The sequence below is a fragment of the Centrocercus urophasianus genome, unplaced genomic scaffold (genome assembly GCF_019232065.1).
Source record: "Centrocercus urophasianus isolate 14NV4802_14NV808 unplaced genomic scaffold, USGS_Curo_1.0 seq_73, whole genome shotgun sequence".
NCBI classification, from domain to species: Eukaryota; Metazoa; Chordata; class Aves; order Galliformes; family Phasianidae; genus Centrocercus; species Centrocercus urophasianus.
Window position 1 is genome coordinate 1,499,793 of NW_024885344.1, and position 21,839 is coordinate 1,521,631.

Consider the following 21,839-nt stretch of genomic DNA (forward strand, 5'->3'; position numbering starts at 1 on the left):
TGGTGGATCCCCTGTCCCTAGAAACATCCAACTCAGGCTGGAGGGGCTCTGAGCACCCTGATCGAGCTGTAGGTGTCCCTGTTCATTGCAGTGGAGTTGGACCGGATGGCCGTTAAGTGCCCCTTCCAGCTCAAATGATTCTTTGATTCCAGGCTGCCCTTCCTAGTCAGGATCAAGAGCTTGCCCAGATCCCACATATACATTAGGACAAATGTCACTTTGTCCTTGATTCCTAGAAGGTGTCTGTTCCTGCAGCATTCATAGATAGGGTGGGCACAGCAGGAGGGTGGAGGCTGTATACCTTTCTTTGGTGGGTGGGGTGGATGAATGATGTCCTTTAACAATACTGCTAGCATTGTTGGTGGGAGACTGGAGGCTAGTATTTGACATGCTGCTTACATCTAGCTCCTCTGCATGCTCCAGCTGGGCTGGCTTACCTCAACAGCCTTGTCCCTGCACCAAAAGACAGGAAAATTTTTTAGAGCACAAGTGGTTACAAGTGCTTTGAATTATTTATCCCTCCTGCAGTAAGGAAGGGAGGAAACAAAAAAGTATTTTTTGTTTGTTTGTTTATTTGTTTTAATTTTGTTCTAGGGGTTGTATTCATTTTTATTGCTTCATGCATTCTGTGTACATGGTTTCCAGGCAGCTGAAAACAGTTGGCTTTAGCTGTGCTTGGGGCTCGCCTTTGTTTACACTAGGAGTTCTAAGCGAATTGCAATAGCAGCCGTATGTTTCCCAGCCTCCCTCCCCTTCCCCTTCTCCCTCCACTCCGCTGCCTTCCCCCACGTCCCTGGCTGTGATTACATTGCATAACAGAGCCTGGGTACCCTTCTGCATACCCTTGATATAAGATTATATGTCGTGAGGGTTCCCTTCTCAAAGGCTTATCAGCAAGGCAGGAGGTCCCATTCCCCCCTTGTGAGCACTCCCTGCAACTCTATCTTTTCCCCATCTCCCTCTTCTCATGAAATCACATCCTCTAAATTCTTATTGCAAAGACCCCCTCCAACTGATGCCTCTTCTTGTCTCCTGTGTGCTTTCTTTTCCAGATTCCAGTGACAGATGGATCTCTCTCATGTGCACTTGCTCTTTCCCTCTCTGTATTTTTGTTTTCAACATGTTTGATCTGAAGCTCTGAAGCTTCTCAGAAGGAACCTGGGAGAAAAGAAAAAGGAGGAGGAACTGAAGGGAGTGTGAGCGACAGAGGAGGCAGCCTTGCCTATTCTTCCAAATCACACCGTGGAGGGGCGGGGGAAGACCCGAGGGGGGAGGGCTTGGGTTTATTTTGGGGTGGGTTCGGTGTGCGGGGCAGGTGGGTGGGAAGACATTGGAAAAGGCGAGAAAGTTGCTCATGAACATCGAAGATTTGTTTTCCTCCATCTGAACTTTTGTTTAGAAAAGAAGCACAAGGTAGTGCTCTCCCGTACTGTTCATCCTTGGTCACAGTTGTTGGGTGTGCTGGAAGTAAATTGCATGTATACTCCCTGCTCCATGCTCCTGGCTTGACCCAGAGGGCAAGAAGAAATGATGATGATGGCACCCAATAGGACTGGGGTGCTCATGCACTTCCATTGCTAAGCCCCTAGTAATTGCCCCTTTCACCTTCCTGTGCCTCTTACTTTCCTTTTGCTGTGGTCCTGAAATTTGAATTTTTTGTTGTCTTTTTTTCTTTCTTTCTTTCTTTTTCTTTTTTTTTTTTCTTTTTTAACCTTTTTTTGGTCTGATGAAGGCACCACTGAAGACCATGATGTGCCTGGGGTTTTGGGCAGCTGCTCTGCTCTGCTTGTTTTCCCCTGGCACCGTGCGGGGTGACTGCTGGCTGATTGAGGGGGACAAAGGCTATGTGTGGTTGGCCATCTGCAGCCAGAACCAGCCCCCATATGAAACCATCCCCCAGCACATCAACAGCACGGTGCATGACCTGCGTTTGAATGAGAATAAGCTCAAAGTGGTGCTGTACTCCTCCCTCAACCGCTTCGGCAACTTGACTGATCTGAACCTGACCAAGAACGAGATCTCTTATATTGAGGATGGGGCTTTCATGGGCCAGACAAACCTCCAGGTCTTACAGCTGGGCTACAACAAACTTACAAACCTGACAGAGGGCATGTTGAGGGGCATGGCCCGGCTCCAGTTTCTATTTGTGCAGCACAACCTGATTGAGCTGGTCACCCCTACTGCCTTCTCTGAGTGTCCCAGCCTGATTAGCATTGACCTGTCCTCAAACCGTCTCAGCCGTCTGGAGGGGAACACCTTCACCAGCTTGAGCAATCTTATGGTGTGTGAGCTGGCAGGTAACCCCTTCAACTGTGACTGTAGCCTTTACAGCTTTCTTAACTGGTTGGCGCTCTTCAACAATGTCACCAAGAACTACGACCGGCTCCAGTGTGAAACTCCACGAGAGTTTGCTGGGTACCCGCTCCTGGTACCTCGGCCTCACCACAACCGCAATGCCATCACCATCTTCCAGTCTATGTGCAGAGGTGGCACCATCCCCTCTCTCTCCAGGGTCAACCCCACTCCTTATACCCCTGACTCCCAGCGAGACCTGGACGAGGGTTCAGCCATCAGTCCTGGAGACTTCCTCTCTGTCAAGCCTCCAGCTTCTTCCACCACTGACTCCTCCTTCAGTCCCAGCATCAAGCTCCATGATGTCACCATCACTTCAGCCATCCTGATGGTAACCATCCCCATGCCCTACAGTAAGATGTATGTGCTGGTTCAATACAACAACAGCTATGTTTCTGACATTGCAACACTGAAGAGCAAGAAGGAATATGTCACTGTCAACAAACTGAAGGCCCACACTGATTACACTTTCTGTGTGGCCTCCATCCGCAACAACAGACGCTATAACCACACTTGCTTGACCTTTGCAACCAGAAGCAAAGGCAGGGAAGACCCTATTTCCAGTACTTCCACCACCACGCACTACATTATGACCACCCTGGGTTGTCTCTTCGGGATGGTCATTGTCCTTGGGGTGGTATACTACTGCCTGCGAAAGCGAAGGATGCAGGAGGAAAAACAGAAGTCCCTCAATGTAAAAAAGACAATCCTAGAAATGCGTTATGGATCAGATATTGATACCAGTACCATGGTCCATCCTTCCCAGAAACTGGGTGAGCCACCAGTCATCCCTGTCTCACGCATGTCCTCTATCCCTTCCATGATTGGGGAGAAGTTGCCCCCACCAAAGTCAATGGAGACTGGGATGGAGACCCCCAAAGTCACCACAAAAGGCAACTACATTGAGGTGCGGACTGGTGGTGGGGATGGGCTGGAACGGACCCCACGGGATGAGGACCTGAGGGAGCTTGACAATGGGCAAGGCTCAGCTGCTGAGATCTCAACTATTGCCAAGGAGGTAGACAAAGTCAACCAGATCATCAACAACTGCATTGATGCCCTCAAGCTGGACACAGCCTCTTTCCTGGGGGGTGGAACTGGCGTTGACTCAGACATGGCCTTTGAGTGCCAGTCCATACCTGCCAGTTCTTCGGGTGGGCTAGAGCGACCCAGCTTTCTTTCCCCACCCTACAAGGAAAGCTCCCACCACCCTTTGCAGCGCCAGCTCAGTGCTGATGCTGCTGTGGCCAGAAAGACCTGCAGTGTTTCCTCTAGTGGCTCCATCAAGAGCGCCAAGGTTTTCAGCTTGGATGTGCCTGACCACCCACCGCTGAGCAAATCTGACTCCAAATACATTGAGAAGGGCAGCCCACTCAACAGCCCTTTGGATCGTCTTCCCTTGGTGTCCCCGGGCGCCATCCACCACTTGGAAGTCAAGCCCTCCTACCACTGCAGTGAGCACCGACACTCCTTCCCGGCCCTGTACTATGAGGAAAGCGCAGACACCTTGAGCCAGCGGGTGTCATTCCTCAAGCCGCTCTCCCGCTCGAAGCGAGACTCCACATACTCCCAGCTCTCCCCCAGACACTACTTCTCGGGTTACTCCTCCAGCCCTGAGTACTCATCGGAGAGCACCCACAAGATCTGGGAGCGATTCCGGCCTTACAAGAAGCATCATAGGGAGGAGGTTTACATGGCAGCTGGACATGCCCTGCGGAAGAAAGTTCAGTTTGCCAAGGATGAGGATCTGCATGACATCCTGGATTACTGGAAGGGAGTCTCTGCTCAGCAGAAGCTGTGACTCTTCCCTACTCTTTCCAAGAAAACAATACAAAACAAGACCCCCTTCCCCAACAACCAGAAAAAAAAAAAAAAAAATGCCACTTGACTGTGAAAAATAAATCAACATCAAAATACTCCGACAAATACAAAACTGACAGAATCTTTTCTTAAAGTTTACAACAACAGAAAACTCTCTCTCTCACACACACACACACACACACACACACACAGACACACACACACAAGCCGAATTGTCTCTACTGTGTTACGGGGACCATTGTTCTGCCTGCAGATGACTGAGAGGAAAGTCCTGCTCTGACACTGTGGTAACAACACTGGAGTGTGTGTAGGTGGGACTGGCCTAGGAGGAGGTGGCAGTGGTGACCAGGGTGAGGCAGGGATGGACACTCACTGGGAATGGAACTGAGCTATGAATTACTGCTCTTTCTGTTTCTCTTTGCTGACTGAAAGCTGATTTTTCTTTTCGGTGGGAGGGGAGGACTTCGGTTTAGAAAGCTGCTCTGCCCACTTGATACATCTACTGTTCCAAATCTTTCATCACACTAGTTTTCCCCCATTTCCTTTGGCAGTGGAAGCGTTTCCTTCTCACCCCTCACGTTCCAAGACAGGTAGGATTTGTTGGAAGAAGCTCTCTCCTTTTCCTTTTCCTCTTCCCTGTCCATCTCTGGTAGGGCTCCTTTGCACTTTTTAAATAAATACTGCATGAACTTCCATCCTCCTTGGAAGAAGGAGAGTGTGAAAGACAGAAGAAGGAAGACCTGACATGCAACAGGCTCTGTCCCTGTGCAGTTCTTCCCACTTCCCTTCTCCTACCATGTTGGTGATGAACACCAGTGATTCTGGAGTGACAGGCCTGCTCAGAGCCAGTTATATGCCTATCACTGAAGGGGTATGGATGTACTCTTTTGCACATCAAGTCAGTTCCTCAAGGAATGGTGGACAAGGAGGTAAGAAGGTCCAGTCTCTTAGAGGTGTAAAGGATTCTCATCTCCCCATGAGCGTCACAGGTCAGAGGTCCTTTCCATCACACAAATCCATGACCTGGTCAGTAGGGTGGCACACTCTTCTGCCCCTCTTACTATGAATAAGGGACCTGGAGAAGAGTTAAATAGAACAACTTCTGCACGAAGCTTCTGCAGCTCTTCCCAAGTGACTTGCATCACACTGGGAGCGGGGTAGAAGAGCATCAGCCATTCTCCTCTCTTGATTAAGGAGGGGTAGAGTAGGGGTATGTGAAGAATAGAATTTCTGATGTTCAGAAGTCTACTCCTCACTGAATTGACAGGAAAGCCACAAAGTTTCTTCCACTTGAATAGCCCATGGGCACTTCAGCATAGGTAGGAGACAGCCTAGAGTGGAGGAAGGAGTACAGAAGAAATGTGAGAACGGGTGTGGGACTAGTCCAGTTAAGGACAGATTCAGGAGGAGCTCCCTTTGTGTTCATCTCATGTGCTGGGATAGGGAAGGTACCAGCCTCTGGATAGCAAAGTTTTTCTGAATACCAAGAGGCCCTCATGAGAGTCAGAGCAACTTATCACCTCCTAAGCCCTTCACCTCCTCACAGTTAGCTGTGACAGACTTCTCATTGGAATTCTTCAATTTCCTGGCAAAAAAATGAGTTTCCTTTACTAGCTCCCAGACTCTGACCTTTGGATAGAAGATCTGCCACAGAGTTAGGAATGAGCCTATTGCCCTGTATACTTCATCCTGTTAATAAGCAGCCCAACAAAGCACAATCTTGGCACTCCTTCCTCTTCATTTTCCTTGTCAGGCAGGTGTAGCTGCCTGCAGAGTGCATCTTTATACAGCACATTGGGCCTCCCCACCACGAGCTGCACATCCCAACTGTTTTTGAGAATTGTTCACTTGTATCAGGATGAGAGTGGGGGCCTGTGTTGTGTTGGTTTTTCCCAAGTGCCTATTTCCTTTCTGAGGCACTCTTCAGAATCCTCAATGTGTTCGGGGGCCCTGGGAGAAGGATGAAGGTTTAGGAGATTCTCTGGGAGCTATTTATGTGCTGCCTGCAGACAACCATCCCATTATCTGTCAGATTGTTGCACAGCCAGCTGTGGCAGCTGATTTCAGGTGATATAGCTTCTTCTTCTGAAAGTGAGGAGCAGCAGTAGACATAGCCTGGTGTGCAAAAATCATTGGAGATCCCCAAGGTCTAAGCCTGTGAAAATCCTTGGGGTCCCTTCCTTGTAGGGATGCTGCTGGCAACAATTCTAAGACAGTTCTGAATCCTGTTGCCTCCGTCTCCTTCACTGTCAGCCATACCTTCCCTTAGTCAGAGCATCATTTTGCCTTGAGCCCGGAAGTATTCATGGAATTGACTCCACTGTGTAAGAGCCAGAGAAACCCCAAAGGGGTTTGTGTGTTTGCATGTGTTCAGAACGATGAAATACATCTCTGCTGCCAAGTGTCCCTCCATGCTGGGACAACACAGCAAACCAAAACAGGTCAATGCTGTGAGAGGTGCACAGGCACAGCAGAGACCTCTCCAGCTATCACACAGAGCAGGCCCAGCAGTCTTCCAGCCTGGCAACGATCCAAGCAGGATAGGCTAATAACTGGGGCACAGAATGGGACAGGAAAAGGAGGATGACAGACACAGGGGGATGGAGTCCTGTTCCTCTCCCCACCTCTTCTCTCCCTGTGCTTCTCCTCTCCTGTATGGTCTTGTAATAAGTTCTGCTCAGTTTATAGTATTAGGGGGAAGACTTAAAAAACTGCAATGCTTTCTGCTCTCTCCCCACATCACCTAAGCAAGGTAGAAAAGAAAGGTCAGGAATACAACTGTCATCAGGCCCTTTTTTTGCCTGTTGTAGGGGTAAGGCTGGGTAGGGGGGGGAAAGCCATTTCTCTCTCCACCGTAGCCCCCATTCCAAGCCAGTGGATGAAGTTTGCACAAGATGGACTGTTCCGTGGGAGGAAGAGGGCAAGAAAGGGGAATGAAGTGTCCTGCCTTCCTTCCTCCTCCCCTCTTCCTTGTCCTGCTCCCTTCCCAGGGATGAGGGCTTGCAAAGTGATGCCAGCCCTTTTGGAGGAAGGCGGATTTAACGTTCTATTTGCATGATGATTTTATTGTATTTTTCTGAGCAAACATCTGTTGTGTATGTGCCAGTTTGTTGGAATTTAACTTCCTCCCCAAAGTCTCTCCCATCCTTATCCCCATTTTTCCTGTTCCTTTCCATCATCTCTGATATAATTTTATGAGAGATTGCTACAAGTTTGAGAGGGAAAGCACCCCAAAGAGAGCCCAACGTAATCAACCCAACAAAAATCTTCCACTCCTCTTTCCAGTATCCACTCCCCTTGCCCCAAATATGGTCTCTTAGCTGCTTTTCAGGGTGTGTGTGAAGGGGAATGTGTTATATGCCAAAGTCCTGCTCTTCCAAGTGCTCATAATTTCTCCTAATTATTTAGAAATAGGAGAGAGGCCCATCGAGATAGGTCTCATAAGAGAAATGGTTACTACCATCCCCCTGCCCTGGTTTCACCTTCCCCAGATCTACAGGCAACGCCATTCTTGGGGGAGCCAGGAGTGCCTCACCTGCAGGGAAACGTGATGCAGGAAGAACTTGATCTGGAGCTGGTTGCAAGCACTGTAAGACCCACTACCACCTTCCTCTCACTGACTGCAGATGGCTTTGCAGTAGGCCTATCCTAACCCTTTCCTGTGGGTGGCCCTAGCAGAGAGCATGGCACGATGACGCCTGTAAGACCTTCCTGGTGGAAAAAGGCCCCAAGAGAATGCCCAGAACTTCTAAGCCCTCTACAGGTTGGTTTTGGTGATAGCTCCTCATCCTTGCCTTCTTCCAGGGCAAAGTAGATTCGTGGGGCAGAACAAGGACTATCCCCCTTCACACATTATTTCTGTGTTGGTGACTACTGGCAGGGAACATGTAGTTTTAGTTCACCTCATTGGAAAGAGTGGAGAATGCAAAATGAGAGGGAGTTCTGATCTGCCCTCTCCTCAAGAATAGACTGAGGGGGAGCTGGGTTGGATTCCTGCATCCAGAAAAGTAAAAACAAGACCCCAGGTGTGATGTTGGTTTCCTGTGGGACAGAGCCTTCCCCTTCCCCACACCTGTAGGTGATGACTGACCCCAGCTCATGCTCCAGTGCCACATTCCCACTCCCCACTCTTCCATGCTGAATAAATCCCTCCTGAGGCAGGTGTGAAATATTCATGACTGACAAATGAAGATTTATGTCGGGCTGAGGAGGTCTCTGTGCGTTTGCAATGCTAATCAGCCTGTCTTCCTGGAGGAGGTTCTGCCAGGCAGGCTTGGGGGAAGGAGGGGGAGATATGCATAAGGGAAGCAGGAAAGGGAACTGAGGAAGGGAGAGGAGGGGTTAGGGATGAGGATGATCTATACTGGAGAGATGGAGGGATGGGGAGGGAGAAAGTAGGAAACAGGCAGAGGGAAATGAAGAGGGACAGGCTGGAAGGAAGAGGGGAAAAGATGGCTGTACAGGAAAGAATGGGATATAAAGGGTGAAAAGGCTGAGTGCAGGTGTGGAGGCTCCCTGAGAAGAAATGGGGAATAGTCAGCAGTGTCTGAAGAGAAAAGCTGGATGGGCTTCATGATGAGTTGTGGTCCCTCTCCGTAGGGCAGAGCTCAGCATAACAGGACGGGCAGCTGCCATGTGGGCAGGAGCTGCTGGAGCCAGGGCCCTGAAAACACATTTGCCATGCTTCTTGCTCATCAGAAAGCTCGACTGAATCTGGAAGCACACAGCCTCTGGGAACCTGGAGAAAAGTCCTCTTCCTCCGCCACCACCTCCTTCGGCTGCACAAAAGAGGAGCCTCATGGAGCCATCTCCTGTCGCTGGAGCCAGCCTGCTGAACGTCCCACCACCTGAGCAGCCTCAGGGTGGCTTTGAGTGGGAAAGACACTGAATGCCACCCTTCGCTGGGCCATGGGGCTCTCCCATAGAGCCGGAGGAGCCTGGTCCACTTCATCTGCCCCCTGAAGGCAGATGTTTCGGGATGTCCCCAAGGGGCAGATGGGGTGTCTGTTGTTCCCCCTTCTCCCCCCCCCCCAGACACGCACCCTGTCCCTCCAGCTGCTTTGGCCTTGTACTATGAGGGGCTCTCTTGGTCTGCCTCCCCTTTTCTTCCCCTGCCTTGAGCCACAGTGAGCTGTCTCTATACCTCTCCCCATGAAGTCAGCTCTCAACCCACCCCTCTTCAACCCTTCCCCCCTTTCCCCATCTCATGGGTCCCCCTCCGTCTGCCCCATCCCCATGCGTTTGGCTTGGCCTTTGCCTCTCTGTTACCACCACCGCCACTGTGAGGCCTTGCTCTTTGGTGGCCCGCTCCCACCGCCCATTGTCCCCTTGTCCCCAGGGAGAAAGGGCTGGCTGGGTCAGGTGAGGTCCACCAGGGCTGGTACCACTGGTCCATCCACAAGCACAGCACTCGGGGTGAGGGGATGGGAAGGGGTGGGCAGATGCCAGGAGAAGAGCTGGGGAGGTTTCCCCTTGAATGTAAAGAAGGGCCTTGGAGGCAGCTGTTGGGACTGGCTCCTTGTGTCCTCTTGGTGTTCCTCTTTCCACAACAGCCCTGTGACCCCCCTGGTTGTGTATGGATACATTTGAGTTGGAGTTATGTTGTTTTTTTCTGTTCTTTCTTTCTTTCTTTCTTTCTTTCTTTCTTTCTTTCTTTCTTTCTTTCTTTTTCCTTAGCTTTCAGATTTCTCTTTCTTTTCTTTTTTTCTTTCTCTCTCTCTCTCTCTTTTTTAATTTTCATGTTTTGAAAATGAATGGCACGAAATTATTTTTCCTCAACTCGGAGATTCCTGTATGGAGAAATTCAATTTCTATATTTGCAATAAATTTCTTATTTAAAAAAAAAAAAAAAAAAAGAAAAAAACAACAACAACAAAAAAAAAAAAACCAAAAAAAACCAACAAACAAAAAAGTGAAAAGCTGCTTCTGAGTCTGTTTGTCTCAGCTTTGTTTTGCACAAGAGGTGATATAGATTGGGAGGGAATGGGGGGAAACCAGAAAAGCTGGGTGGGATGGTGGGAGAAGGATTCCAGATTCTCCCAGGCACTCAGTGCCCATCTGCTCCTCACTAACACACTATTTCTCTGCTCTTAGATGTTGACTTATTCATAGAATCATAGAGTCATTTGAGTTGGAAAGCATCCTTAAAAGTCATCTGGTCTAACTCCCCTGCATTGAACAGGGACACCTATGGATAGATCAGGGTGCTCAGAGCCTTTCCAGCTTGACCTTGTGTGTCTCTAGGGTTGGGGTAACTGGGCAATCTGTGCCAGTACCTCACCCTTTCTGTTAAAAAACACCTTTTTGTCCAATCTAAATCTCCCTTTTAATTTGAGACCATTTCCCCTTGTCCTGTCCTAACAGACCCTGATAAAAGAGTCTGTCCCCTTCTTTCTTATTGCCCCCCTTTCAGTACTGAAAGGCTGCTCCCATGTCTACAGGTCTCCCCGGAGCTATGTCCCATCCCAGGCATGCATAAACCACTGCCTGTGTGTAGGACAGTGCTTCTTCACCCACAGTCTGCACAGCAGATCTTCAGCTGGTGGCAAGAGGCATTCTCCACCCATGTCACGGAGCTGTCAGAAGAAAGGCCCCTGAAATCAGGTAATTTGGCTGTAGGTAGTGACTGAGCAATCTGTGGACTAACCTACAACCACATACACTGATCTCAGCTCTTCCTAAGCATCAATATTTCAAGACAAGAATGCAGCTAGCAAATCTGTGTGTATTGGTGCATTTATACAGATAATTAGGCCAATTTGTGCATGGTGACATAGCAGCCATTCTCATAAATATCTTATCTCTTCCTCATCTCCTGATTTTTTCTCCAAGAGTGGTATTGCTGCTTGGCGCAGAAGTTATCATCTTTTGCCATTGCACATTCTTCTTTGATCAGAAAAGTAACTGTGGCTTCTGGGGTTCCTTCATGGAGGCAGCTGCTGCGACTTTCTGAAACAGCCTCTCTTCCTAGAGCAGAAAGTGGCAGAAATAAGCAGTCTTGGGGGGTGGGGATGAATATGAACGCAGCAGTGACTTTCAGCTCCTGGATATATATGCCACAGTAGCTGGCAACTCTTATTAATGCTTGAATTGATTTTAGAGCAGCCCAGGGCAGCTGCTACTACATGCAGATGCTTCACAGTCTGATATGTTCTTCCTTGGTCCTGAGAAGAATGACTGAGCGTGGGAAGGAATGGCATTGGGCTGTGCATCTCTGGGGGATGGAAAATGGTGCATAACAAAGAGGAGCTCTGATGGGGTTTATCAGAGCTCTGTGTACTTTGTGGAAAGCTGGATCATCAGGTCAAAGTAATATTCTTGGCATCTGCATCTCTGCAGTGCAGGTTTATGTGCTGTTGGAGATAGGGAATCTTAAACCTTGAGAGAAATTAATGCAGAAATTTTAAACAGGTATAATCTCATCAGTAGAGTGCCCCCATGCTGTTTATTTTGTTCCTAAATTCAATTTTGTCTCCACAGTCCTTGCATTTCAACTGGTTGCTCTGCCACAGGGAGGACAAAGGACAAGATGTATTTGCAGATGCTGTCTAGGGGAAAAACAAAGCTTTGGGAAGGAAAGACTGTCAGGGCTGGGGTAGTCACAAATGTCCTGAAGCCAGGTGGAGACTATTGGACTGGGGGCACATTGAAGGACTGTAGAGTCGTAGAATCATAGCATTATAGAACTAGTAAGGTTGGAAAAGATCACTAAGATCATCAAGTTCAACCATCAACCCATCATCATCACACCCACTAAACCACGTCCCTCTGCACCATAAGGAAAGAAGCAAGCAGTTCTGGTATTCAAGCAGCCTTTGGCTGATTCCAGTCATCCCCTCAGATTCTTATCCTCTGTACAGGGCTGTAATTTTTGGTTCATGATAATTTGGTGTCTTGTGCTTCATCCATGCTGTCTTGCTTCTTCATCATCCCCACTTACCAAGAAATTTGGCTGCAGCAAAAGAAAGTCTAATTTAGTGACGGAGACTTTAGCTGGAAATCATATAGGACAGCTAAGATCTCAGCAAAAGATACAGGAGTGAAGGGTTAAGGAGGATAGAAGGAGCACTTGCATACACAAAGCTCACTTACATATTTATGACAGTGCTCCATTCCTTACCTTCCCAACTATCAAACAAAGATCTGTGTCCTCCCAACCCTCACTGAGCTCCTTAGGACAGTCTTCATGGTTACATGATGCATCTTGCAATAGGATTACCATGCTGGCCAGGGCCTGGTATTTAGCACAAGTCTTCAAAGGGAGAAGTCACGTCGCAGAAAGTGAGTCTAAGGAGCTGTACTGGTGACTCTTGCTAAGCAAGGCAGAAGTAAGCAGTGGCCCAGCCAACACTACTGTGGAAAATGGATCAAAAGCCTCATCACTTTTTAAATAAGAAACACTTAAATAAAGAAAAGCGTTCAGCTCCATCTCTCTGTATATGTCACCAGAAAGGGCATCATTAAGAATTCATTGCAACTTCTGCACCCAATTTTCCGGCCTAGTGCCTTGTCCTGCTTGTCTTGCTCCAGCTCCAAAGATGGTGAGCGTGCTGCCATGAGTATCAAGGGACATACCGGATCTGAATAACAAGATGGAGCTTGAAGAAAGGGTGGGGGATTCTGAGGACCTCTGATGTGAAGTGACTGAAAGAGGGAGAAGCATAGTCATGCAAGGACCATGGGGAAGAGCCAGAGTTGCCCACAGACCTGTGAGCAAATAGACAGAGACCAACCCATGCTGATGACTGTCTCCTGCTAACATGAACTGGGACATTTCCTTAGACTTTGTTCTTTCCCTACCCAAATGTCTGGAGTTTATCCAGAGATGACTTTAAGGGTGTGACCGGGGCTTCCCAGCAGCTCGGAATGGTCCGTGCTCTATCTGACCAAGATCTTGAGCTGCAGGGCAGTGATAAAGCTACCCAATGAAAACAGGCAAACCAAGAAAAACAATGCCATGAAGTTAATTCCTCAGGGCAAGGAGCTGCTGAGCCTGTCAGTTTAAAGTTTTAAAGGCTGAAGAGGCTGTACCTGATGTATATGATTACCTTCAGTGAAGTGAAATGTCTGTTTATTCCTATAATATCCTGTCGGAAGAAAAAGGACTTCGTTCAGGGCTCTGCTCAGATCAGATATTTGCTCAGAAGATACATGAGAACCCAGCTCACCATCAGCTCCTGGTAAGGTGGGCCGAGACCTATTGCCCCCATTTCCCTATAGTGCATTTTCACTCTCTGTCTTTTGTCACTGTCATTCACCAAGCTTCCTACCTGTGACACCTGCTTCTCCTCTCTGCTTCTCAAGTGGCAGCCAGGGAGATAATTGGTATTTTTGACACTGTTTGTTGAGTACTTTGTGGCAGGAGCTGCTGGGATGAAGTGGCAAATTAGATAATTAAGGTTAATTATAGGCTTTCCAGGACTATGTTACCATACTGCATGAGGATGGTGCACTCCTTTCAGGGCCACAGCAGTGAATGGTGCCATTGGGGCAGAGGGGAGAAGTAGGGAGCCGCCAGTAGCATTGATGGTGGCAGCCAGGAAAAGAGCAGTCCTGCTTCTTAGTGATCTTGCAGGTATAGGAGTGGAGCAAGCCGTAGGGAACTGAATTGGTGGATATTGACTGGGCAACATCTGTAGAAACTAAGGTTTGAGTGACTTTCACAAGGCTCTGAATAGTACTTGGATACCCACAACTGCCAGGTGATAACTCTACACATTCATGCATGTTCTGCTTCTGTAAGAAGGGGTCATGGGCCCTTCCAGCTCCTCTGAGAAGACCTGGCTCCCTGTGACAGAGGATCACTACATTGCTGCCCAAGTTACCCCTGTTGTGACACTTCTGGTAATGGCCTAGGTTGTACAGTTGGGAAGGTATGGTGTGGGCCACTTCTATCCCTTTGCCATACTATCAGAATCAGAAAAGTGGCAATTTCTCAGACTTCCCTGGGAAGTACTTCTTGGAGGGATCAGGCATTTCTCCCCTCAGAGATTCACCAGGTTTCTCCTAGTTCCTCACTGAATGCTTTCAACTGTAATCAATTTCTTCCATGCTTGGATCCAAAAGACAACTTACTGCAGTATCTGGGCACCACTCACAGGCTAGAATTTCTTTACACTGAGCACAATATGGAGGAAATCCAACAGATTTGGGCAGAGGCATCACCTCAGAAATGACTGAAGCAGAGAAAGTACCATGCTATTCTTGCAACTAGGAGTCAGACTCAGCATCTATTGACTATAGCAAAGGGAAAAGAAGAATTTGACTCAACACATAATAGCTCAGAGAGTAGCTTCAGAGGGCAGAGAAAGAAAATCTCAGCGTCTTCCTCAGACTCTTGAGTAGCAGTGCTCTATTAAACAAACAATATCTCTGCATAGAGCAAGCACAGGCTTAATCCCATGTGATTCTAGTATTTTTAGCAACTTGCTTGTGGATAGGCTAACCAGGACTTTTTCTTGCTTCATTTGCAGGAGCCCTGAAGCCAGACTTCAAGTTTCCAGCAGTGACCACTAAGTAGGATGGCATGAATGTAACTTAATGTACTATTCCAAACGCTGAATTAGGCCAGCACAAAAATGTAACTAGTTCATTATCTTGTCTTGCACAGAGAGAAGGAACAGAGGCTTAGGTTATTAGAGAACAGGGCAAATATATGGTCGCACTTTCTTAATAAGCTGTCCAGTTAGTTACACTCAAGTCAGAGATATCACATATTTGAATGTGCAATGTCTATTTTTTTTTCTTTTCTTTCTGTGAATCTGTCCAGTTGGTGTTGTAAAAGCTGTCTGGGACTCTTTAAACTACTGAAAGACCAGACTGAGGAAAATAAAGAAAGGAAGGCTCATGCATTGTTCTTGCCCAGCCAGCCTGCCCTGGACATCATCAGAGACAATAACATTAGGACAGATGTACCTTCACAGTTATCTTATATATCCATTCTTCTACATTTCTGCATACCTTATTCAACATCAGACAGCCTTGTGCTACCCGTGTTTACTCAGAGAGGCTGCAGCAGCAGTCTGAAATTCCAGATAACTCTTAGCCTGATGTTAAGATCATCTGACAGACCTGATGGGAAAACAGCTGCATCTGAAGCTTTCCAGCATTGCAGCAGTGAGACTCATGGTTTCAGAACAAGGCTTCTGCAGCTGCTGTTGATGGTTCTCCCAGCACACAGAGAGTACCTGAATAAAACTAAGGCTTGCAACTATTTGGCATGGACTGAAAGGGCAAGTGGGATGCTCAGGTAGAAAGCAAACTTAAATATACACAGCAGCAATCAAATGAATGGGAGACAGAACTGCATGCAAGTTGGGCTTCTCAACAAATAAAGTCAGAACAGTCCCAGAGAACTGGTTGTCTTATGCACCAGTCTGAACAATTACCTCTCCCAGCTCCATGCCAGGTGTTGTGACCGAAGCCAGGTATGTCAGAGCAGGTGAAAGAGGGGAAACCACTGCACTGGGGCAACGGAATCCTCCTAGCAGTAAAATTTCCCTTGTGATAGGAATGTTGATGTCAGCAATTGCTGACAATGAGATACTGGCGTGAGATACAAAGAAATCACTGGTGAAAATAGACAAGGAAGAAGCTGAAACATCTGTCTCCATGACTTAAATCACCTTGATTTTAAGCCAAGAAGGTTTCTGTGGAATTGATCCTAGGAGATGAAAATCTACAATAGATGTGCTAATGACCTTATTTGCAGTCAGCTTCACATTCTCCTTCAAGCAGATGGTAGGTATGCTCTGTATTATTTGCACATGGGACACAGATCTGAATTTCTCTGAGTAAGCCTCCAGGTGTGTTCTCCATTACTGTTTGGAACTTTACAAGCAAAATTGTACAAAAGCATTTAAGTGGCAGAAGGAAGACTTGGTATTTTATGGGCCCACTGCTGAATGTGGAAGATGTCCTGGTGATAGAGGACATGGAAAAGGCTAAGGTACTGAATGCCCTCTCCATCTCAGTGTTTACTAGAAAGACTGGCCTTCAAAAATTCCAGGCCCTGGAGTCCAGGGGGAAAAATGGTGCAAGAAAGATATAACTTTAGTGTAGGAGAATCAGGTTAGAGGATATTTAAGAAGCTAAATGTGCGTAAGTCTATGGGCCTTGATAGGAGACAGCCAGGGGTGCTAAATAATATTTAAACAATCACAGTGATTAGAAGTGATTGAGGACTAGAGGAAAGCAAATGTTACTCCATTCTTCAAGAAAGGCAAGGAGGAGAACCCAGGGAACTACAGGTCACTCATCCTCAACTCAATCCCTGTGAAGATGATGGAGCAGCTAGTTCTGGGGAGCATTTCCAGGTACATGAAGGACAAAAATGGACCACAAGGATGATGAAGGAACTGGAACACCTCTCCTATGACTGCTCATCCTACAGGGCAGACTCAGGGCACGTTCTCATTTGTGTGTATGAGTATCTGAAGGGAGGGTGTGAAGAGGATGGAGCCAGGCTCTTTTCAGTGGCGTCCCGAGACAGGTCAAGAGGCAGTGGGTACACACTGGAACACAACATGTTCTGTCTGAACATTGGGAAACAGTGAGAGTGACAGAGCACTGGAACTGTTGCTCAGAGATGTTGGAGATAAAAATGACCTGGACATGGTTCTGGGTAGCCTGCTCTTGGTGACCCTGCTTTAACTGTGGGCTCAGAAACAAAGACCTCCAGAGGGCCCTTCCAACCTCAACTATTATGTGAAAATGCGGGATAATATATACTCAAACGTCATCTGTATCTTCAGTAGTGAAACTATCATAGCATTGTCTGCGTGATACTTTTGATGTTACAGAAATTGTAAGTCTACATGAAGTCATGAGAATGTTTTCATGCCAGCTGGTTTGAACTGAAATTTCTCTGTCTTTTTAGAGATATGTGCCTTTAAAAGGGTTGAAGCTGCTTTGAGGAATCCGTGCATTTCTGATTCCTGTCAAGTTGGAATAATGACTTGTTGGTAGTGTAATGTTTGTAAATGGAGATAAATGTTTGTTGTTTTTCTTGGACAAGCCAAACTAAATGTAAAAACAGTCAAGTTTTTCTATGGGCCTGGTGTATTTATTTCCTCCAGACTTGTTTGTGTTCAAGACCTACTGCCCATGTCTTTCTAACTATACCATAGCTTTTTCTTCTCTACAAACCTTACCAATCTTACAGTCTTCAAACATTACACTCAGAACAGCTCTACTGTTAAAATATAAATTCTTATTTTCACAGAGAGCACTCTGTAAAAACAATAACATATCCTACACTGATTATTGAACTGGAAGGAAAAGGAAGCATTAAGATTAAGGAATTGTTTTGATAATCCATTTGAATATGGGTACTCTTTGCTATAATCAACACCAGGAATGAGGAAGAGGATTCTCCCTTCTAACAGACAGTTGAGCTGCAGTTTCAACAGTCTTTCAGAGTTGATCTTTGCTACGTGCTGTTTGTTTTCACATCAGGTTCACCTGGCATTCAAGCTGAATCATGTGAACCTGCCATATGCTGTGAGCATCACTTTCTGATAGGTAATACAGCCAAATGGACCAGGCTGAAAAGCAAAATCCTTGCGCAAGTGAAGGCATGTCTAGTGAATCCTAAGAACTAGAATATGTTTCTTGCTAAGCTATAAGAGCTCATGTTGCTCTTTGAGGGCAGAGAACTGACTACTAAATGAAGAAACTACTAGTAATAAAATGAAACAAATGATAGGCTGACAGTTGGACTAGATCATCTTAGTGGACTTTTCAAACCTTTATGATTCTATGATTTTATGATTCCATACACATTAGCAGGGAGTGAGATACTGTGAATAGAAGGAACAAGACAAAGCCTTGCTCCCTGAAACTCCCACCAATGCCAGAAGAATGAAGCAGTGGGAAAGACATTTATGCAAGTATGGGTGTGAGGGATAGAGACTGTGTGTGTGAGACACTGTGAGGGAGAAGGATCCCATACAATGTGTGAGAGACATATATCCTGTATCCTTTGTGTTTGTGATAGAGATATATGTGTGGGAGACAGACTGTGTGAGAAAGCCAGTGACAGCAAGCATGAGAGAACAAGAGGCAGACAGAAGGAGAGTGGTGAGCTGAAGTGGAGCCTGTTGAACACCTCTGCCTAGAAGGCCACTCTGGGGGCAAGGAGCTGTTGTGGGAAATCACATTTTAGATGGAAGCAGGGAGTACTAAGAGCCAAATGGCACTGCTGACAAAGATGAGGTTGGGAATTATTGCATGTGGTGCTCAGATTATTGAGGGTTACTCTTCCAGTTCTAAGCCCAGAAATACATCCAACCTGAACTTGTTTATTGTAGTGACTGGCAAAAAGGTGATCCTTACATTCTCTGTCTCATAAGACACCTCAGATTCTTGGGGACAGGCAGAAAGCAGGGGAGAAAGAGGAGATGAAAGGAAGGATCTAACATATATCAATGATCTCTGGAAGTCTTAGAATTGGGCATTTATTTAGCACTATGTTTCTCTCCAGAGGCACTCCTGCATTTAGACACTTGCTCTTGAGCCTCTGACTGTAGCTATCTTCCTTGGACCACTGACCAGTGTGGAGGGAGAAGAATGGCAGCCATTTGATGCAGCCTGTGGAACATGTTAGTGGTGTGCTGGCTGCTGTGTTCACCTTCCAGCCCAGTTCTTCCCCAGTGTATAATGATGCAAAGACAGCAGTTCTCAAGGACTCGGAAGCAAAAGAGAGAGGGAAGATGATGGACAGAGGTCACGCTCAGGGCACAGCTCTGGTCCCTCTTTCTCTTCCAGTGCTGACAGTTCCTGGAAGTTTAAGAATGTGAGCCTGGTGCTCAGGGACTTGTTCGTTTTGGTCAGGGCTCGGTGACAGATCCTTTCCAAACACTGCAAGGGCAAGGGAAACTTCAACATGGTGACTCAACGTGGGCTTCCACAGTGCTTGTGCACTGCAAAATGCAGTTCAAATCCTGTGACAGCTGGAGGAACAGCAGCATGAGCCAGGCAGTGGCAACACCCCTCCAAGCTGGAATGGCTGTCCTCAGAAGAAAGGAAAATCTAGAGTAAAGACATCCCAGCAAAGCTATGTAGATGGCAGACAGCATCTTTGCAGTAAGATGTTAGGGATACAGAGGGTGAGATTATGGTTCCCAGGTCCTTTTCTGGTACCCTGAAATATTTGCTCAGGTCTGGCAAATGCCATACAAGATCTGCAGGAAATATTCAGGAGAACCTAAAGACAGGTAGGTGACTTTGCACTGCGCACCATTTTTTGGGTGTCTGACTCACTCCTTGACTAACATCAATGATGTGAGCCCTCAAAACCAGGCACAAGACAGCATCAGCATTGCAGATTTTCAGAGGTATCACATGACATCATCCAGAAAAGCTGTTTAAAGCCTGGATGATGTCATCACTGCAAAGTCTTGGTGCAGAGCTGATGAGCCTGTTCTTTCCTGGGGACAAAACAAGTCTTCCCAATGCTTTTCAGCTAGTCCTGAAGTCACATTTATCATTGTACAGCAACAACATGAAGTGACAACATGATGTGGCTATCAGGACTGGTTGGATCCAGAACTGGTTGGAAATACGGTTTGTGAGCTGTATCTTTGATTTGAGTCTGTGATGACACATGCAAAGGCCCTGGCCTGTGCCAGGGGCATCTTCTGTGTCGCCCGTGCATGCAGGACTTCTGAATACCATATGTTCCAGGCACAAGAGCACTTGCAGGCCACATCCAGCCTATGGGCTTTAGGTCTCCCAACACTGTTATAGAAAAAACAAAATGAGGTCATGTGTGGCAGGCTATTAGAATAAGCTATCTAAGGAACAGAAAGATATAATGCTTTGAATCTACATAAAGAGATGGCAAGAAGCAACTTTTAATAAAAGGTGATGATATCACCCATGTGAGCCTCCAGAGACACAGAATAATGTCACTGACTTGTGCAGCAGTCAATTGGAAGGTCTGACCCAGAAACTAAAGACTGATGAGCCACTTGAGCACATTGTAATGCCCAGCTGACCACTGCGAATAAGTAGGATGTCCCTACAGGCACTAATGAACACTTGTTATGATTACTGAATCAGAGCTAGCTGGGGAATTTGAGCTCATGCCTTTTCATTGTACTGCAGGGCAAGTGTCTGAATGCAGTTACCAGCAGGAGTGCCTCAGGAGAAACATGGTGTTAGAGAAATGCCTGGTTCTAAGCCTTGCAGAAATCCCTTATTTATGTTGCATTCATGGAGCTGTACCTCACACCAGGAGAGCCAGATGTCCCTGGGTTATACCTCCCTCCCCCATACAAACACGCATGTTGCTGCTGTTCACAGAGAGAGGGAGTCTTTCCTCATCACTGCTCCCATGAGAGAGGAATAGGGTCCCTGTCTGCCAGGTTGAGCCATGGGTTAATTGAGCTGGGCTGAGATTTTGATGAACTTCTAGGGATGTGCAGCTGGGTTCCTGGAGTGAGAGCTGTGCCTGAATGAAATGTATCTGTATTCAATCCTGTGTAGCATGCATATGTGCACAAAGAGGTGAGGTGATGCCCTTCCAGCCCCAGCACTCACCCTGGGGTGTTTGCTGTAGTAGCTGCCCTTTACAGCAGCTCCTCTCCTGAGAGCCAAAACGTGAGTCATGGCCCTGCATGCTGCCGCTATGCACTTGCTTTCTGGTGCTTTGCTCCACTGCTTTGCTCTCAGCCCAATGCCTCCTCCTAGGTCACATTCCCATGCCCGTGACCTCCATCAGTGTTACCTGTCCGTCTCTATCAGTTTCTGAGAACTGACACAACAAACTGACAGGCACAAGCCAGCTCTGGTGGGAGGGAGAAGATAGTCACCACTGCTCTCTCATCAAGAGGCCTCTCTAAAACCATGCTAATGAGATTCTCCTTGGGGCCTCTGTCAGCTCTGCCTTTCTTTGCAGACTCCTTTGACAGACGGATGTCAGTTCAGGGAGAGCTGTTTCATGTTCTTTGTCTTAATGAAACTGATCCTTGGACAGGAGCTGCCTCTTCTGCCTCTAGGCACCTGTGGTCTAGCGGTGTCGGGCTGCTCCGTGCTTTGTCATCCTGGCTCCTAATTAGTGGCTGGCTCCTGCTGCTACTGAAGTCAACAGGGAAAACATCTCTCTGGTTTCAGTGGAGCAGGAGGTGGTGGACGGAGAAGTCTGCATACAGAGAAACAGAAGGGGTCTGATTGAGATCTTACCAATTCCCTCTAAATTGACTCTAAACAGTCCTCTTCTTTTTCTTTCTTTGCTAATCCAAACTGCAGGGATAGATACATGAGCAATTCTATGATCCCATGAACCTGTTGTGCTTACACATGACCATGAGGGAGAGAGAAAGAGCAGAGGTACCCCCACACCACTGACTTGGGGCTAGCTAAGTGCTGGGAAAAGATGAAAGTCTGGGACAGACCAGCAGAATGGGATGGAGTGCTCAAGGAGAACAGAGACAGATGGAGGAGAAAACAAGCATGAAGAAACTCTGTATGCTCCAGGAAGCAGTCATGTCCCTGTCTTTAGAAACCCTTGAGCAAGCTCACACTTTGATAGCTCTCAGTCCCTTCTAGCAGCACATATTTTTATTTGGCAAACAAACACTGACTTTACAGATTCAACTGAAATCTTCGGCTTTTTTTAGCAAATATAGGAAAATATAAATGATCTGAGATATGCAGGAGGCCCG

General features: G+C 47.1%; 2 protein-coding genes across 2 annotated transcripts in view; one reads left to right on the forward strand and one right to left on the reverse strand.

Annotated features, from left to right (window-relative positions):
* The first annotated feature begins 1,726 nt into the window (after positions 1–1,726).
* ELFN2 (extracellular leucine rich repeat and fibronectin type III domain containing 2) lies at positions 1,727–4,153 on the forward strand. Its single transcript, XM_042837974.1, has one exon. The coding sequence runs from the start codon at positions 1,727–1,729 to the stop codon at positions 4,151–4,153; it is 2,427 nt and encodes an 808-aa protein (XP_042693908.1).
* Positions 4,154–10,892: 6,739 nt separating this feature from the next.
* Positions 10,893–21,839, reverse strand: part of CYTH4 (cytohesin 4) — a 60,109-nt gene continuing 49,162 nt past the window's right edge. Inside the window, exon 16 of the transcript XR_006171810.1 lies at positions 10,893–12,124. The gene's annotated coding sequence lies outside the window, so the exon portion shown is untranslated. The remainder of the gene's footprint in view (positions 12,125–21,839) is intronic.

Coding starts and splice junctions, on each gene's coding strand:
- ELFN2 (XM_042837974.1), top strand. CDS start 1,727: ATGAAGGCACCACTGAAGACCATGATGTGCCTGGGGTTTTGGGCAGCT.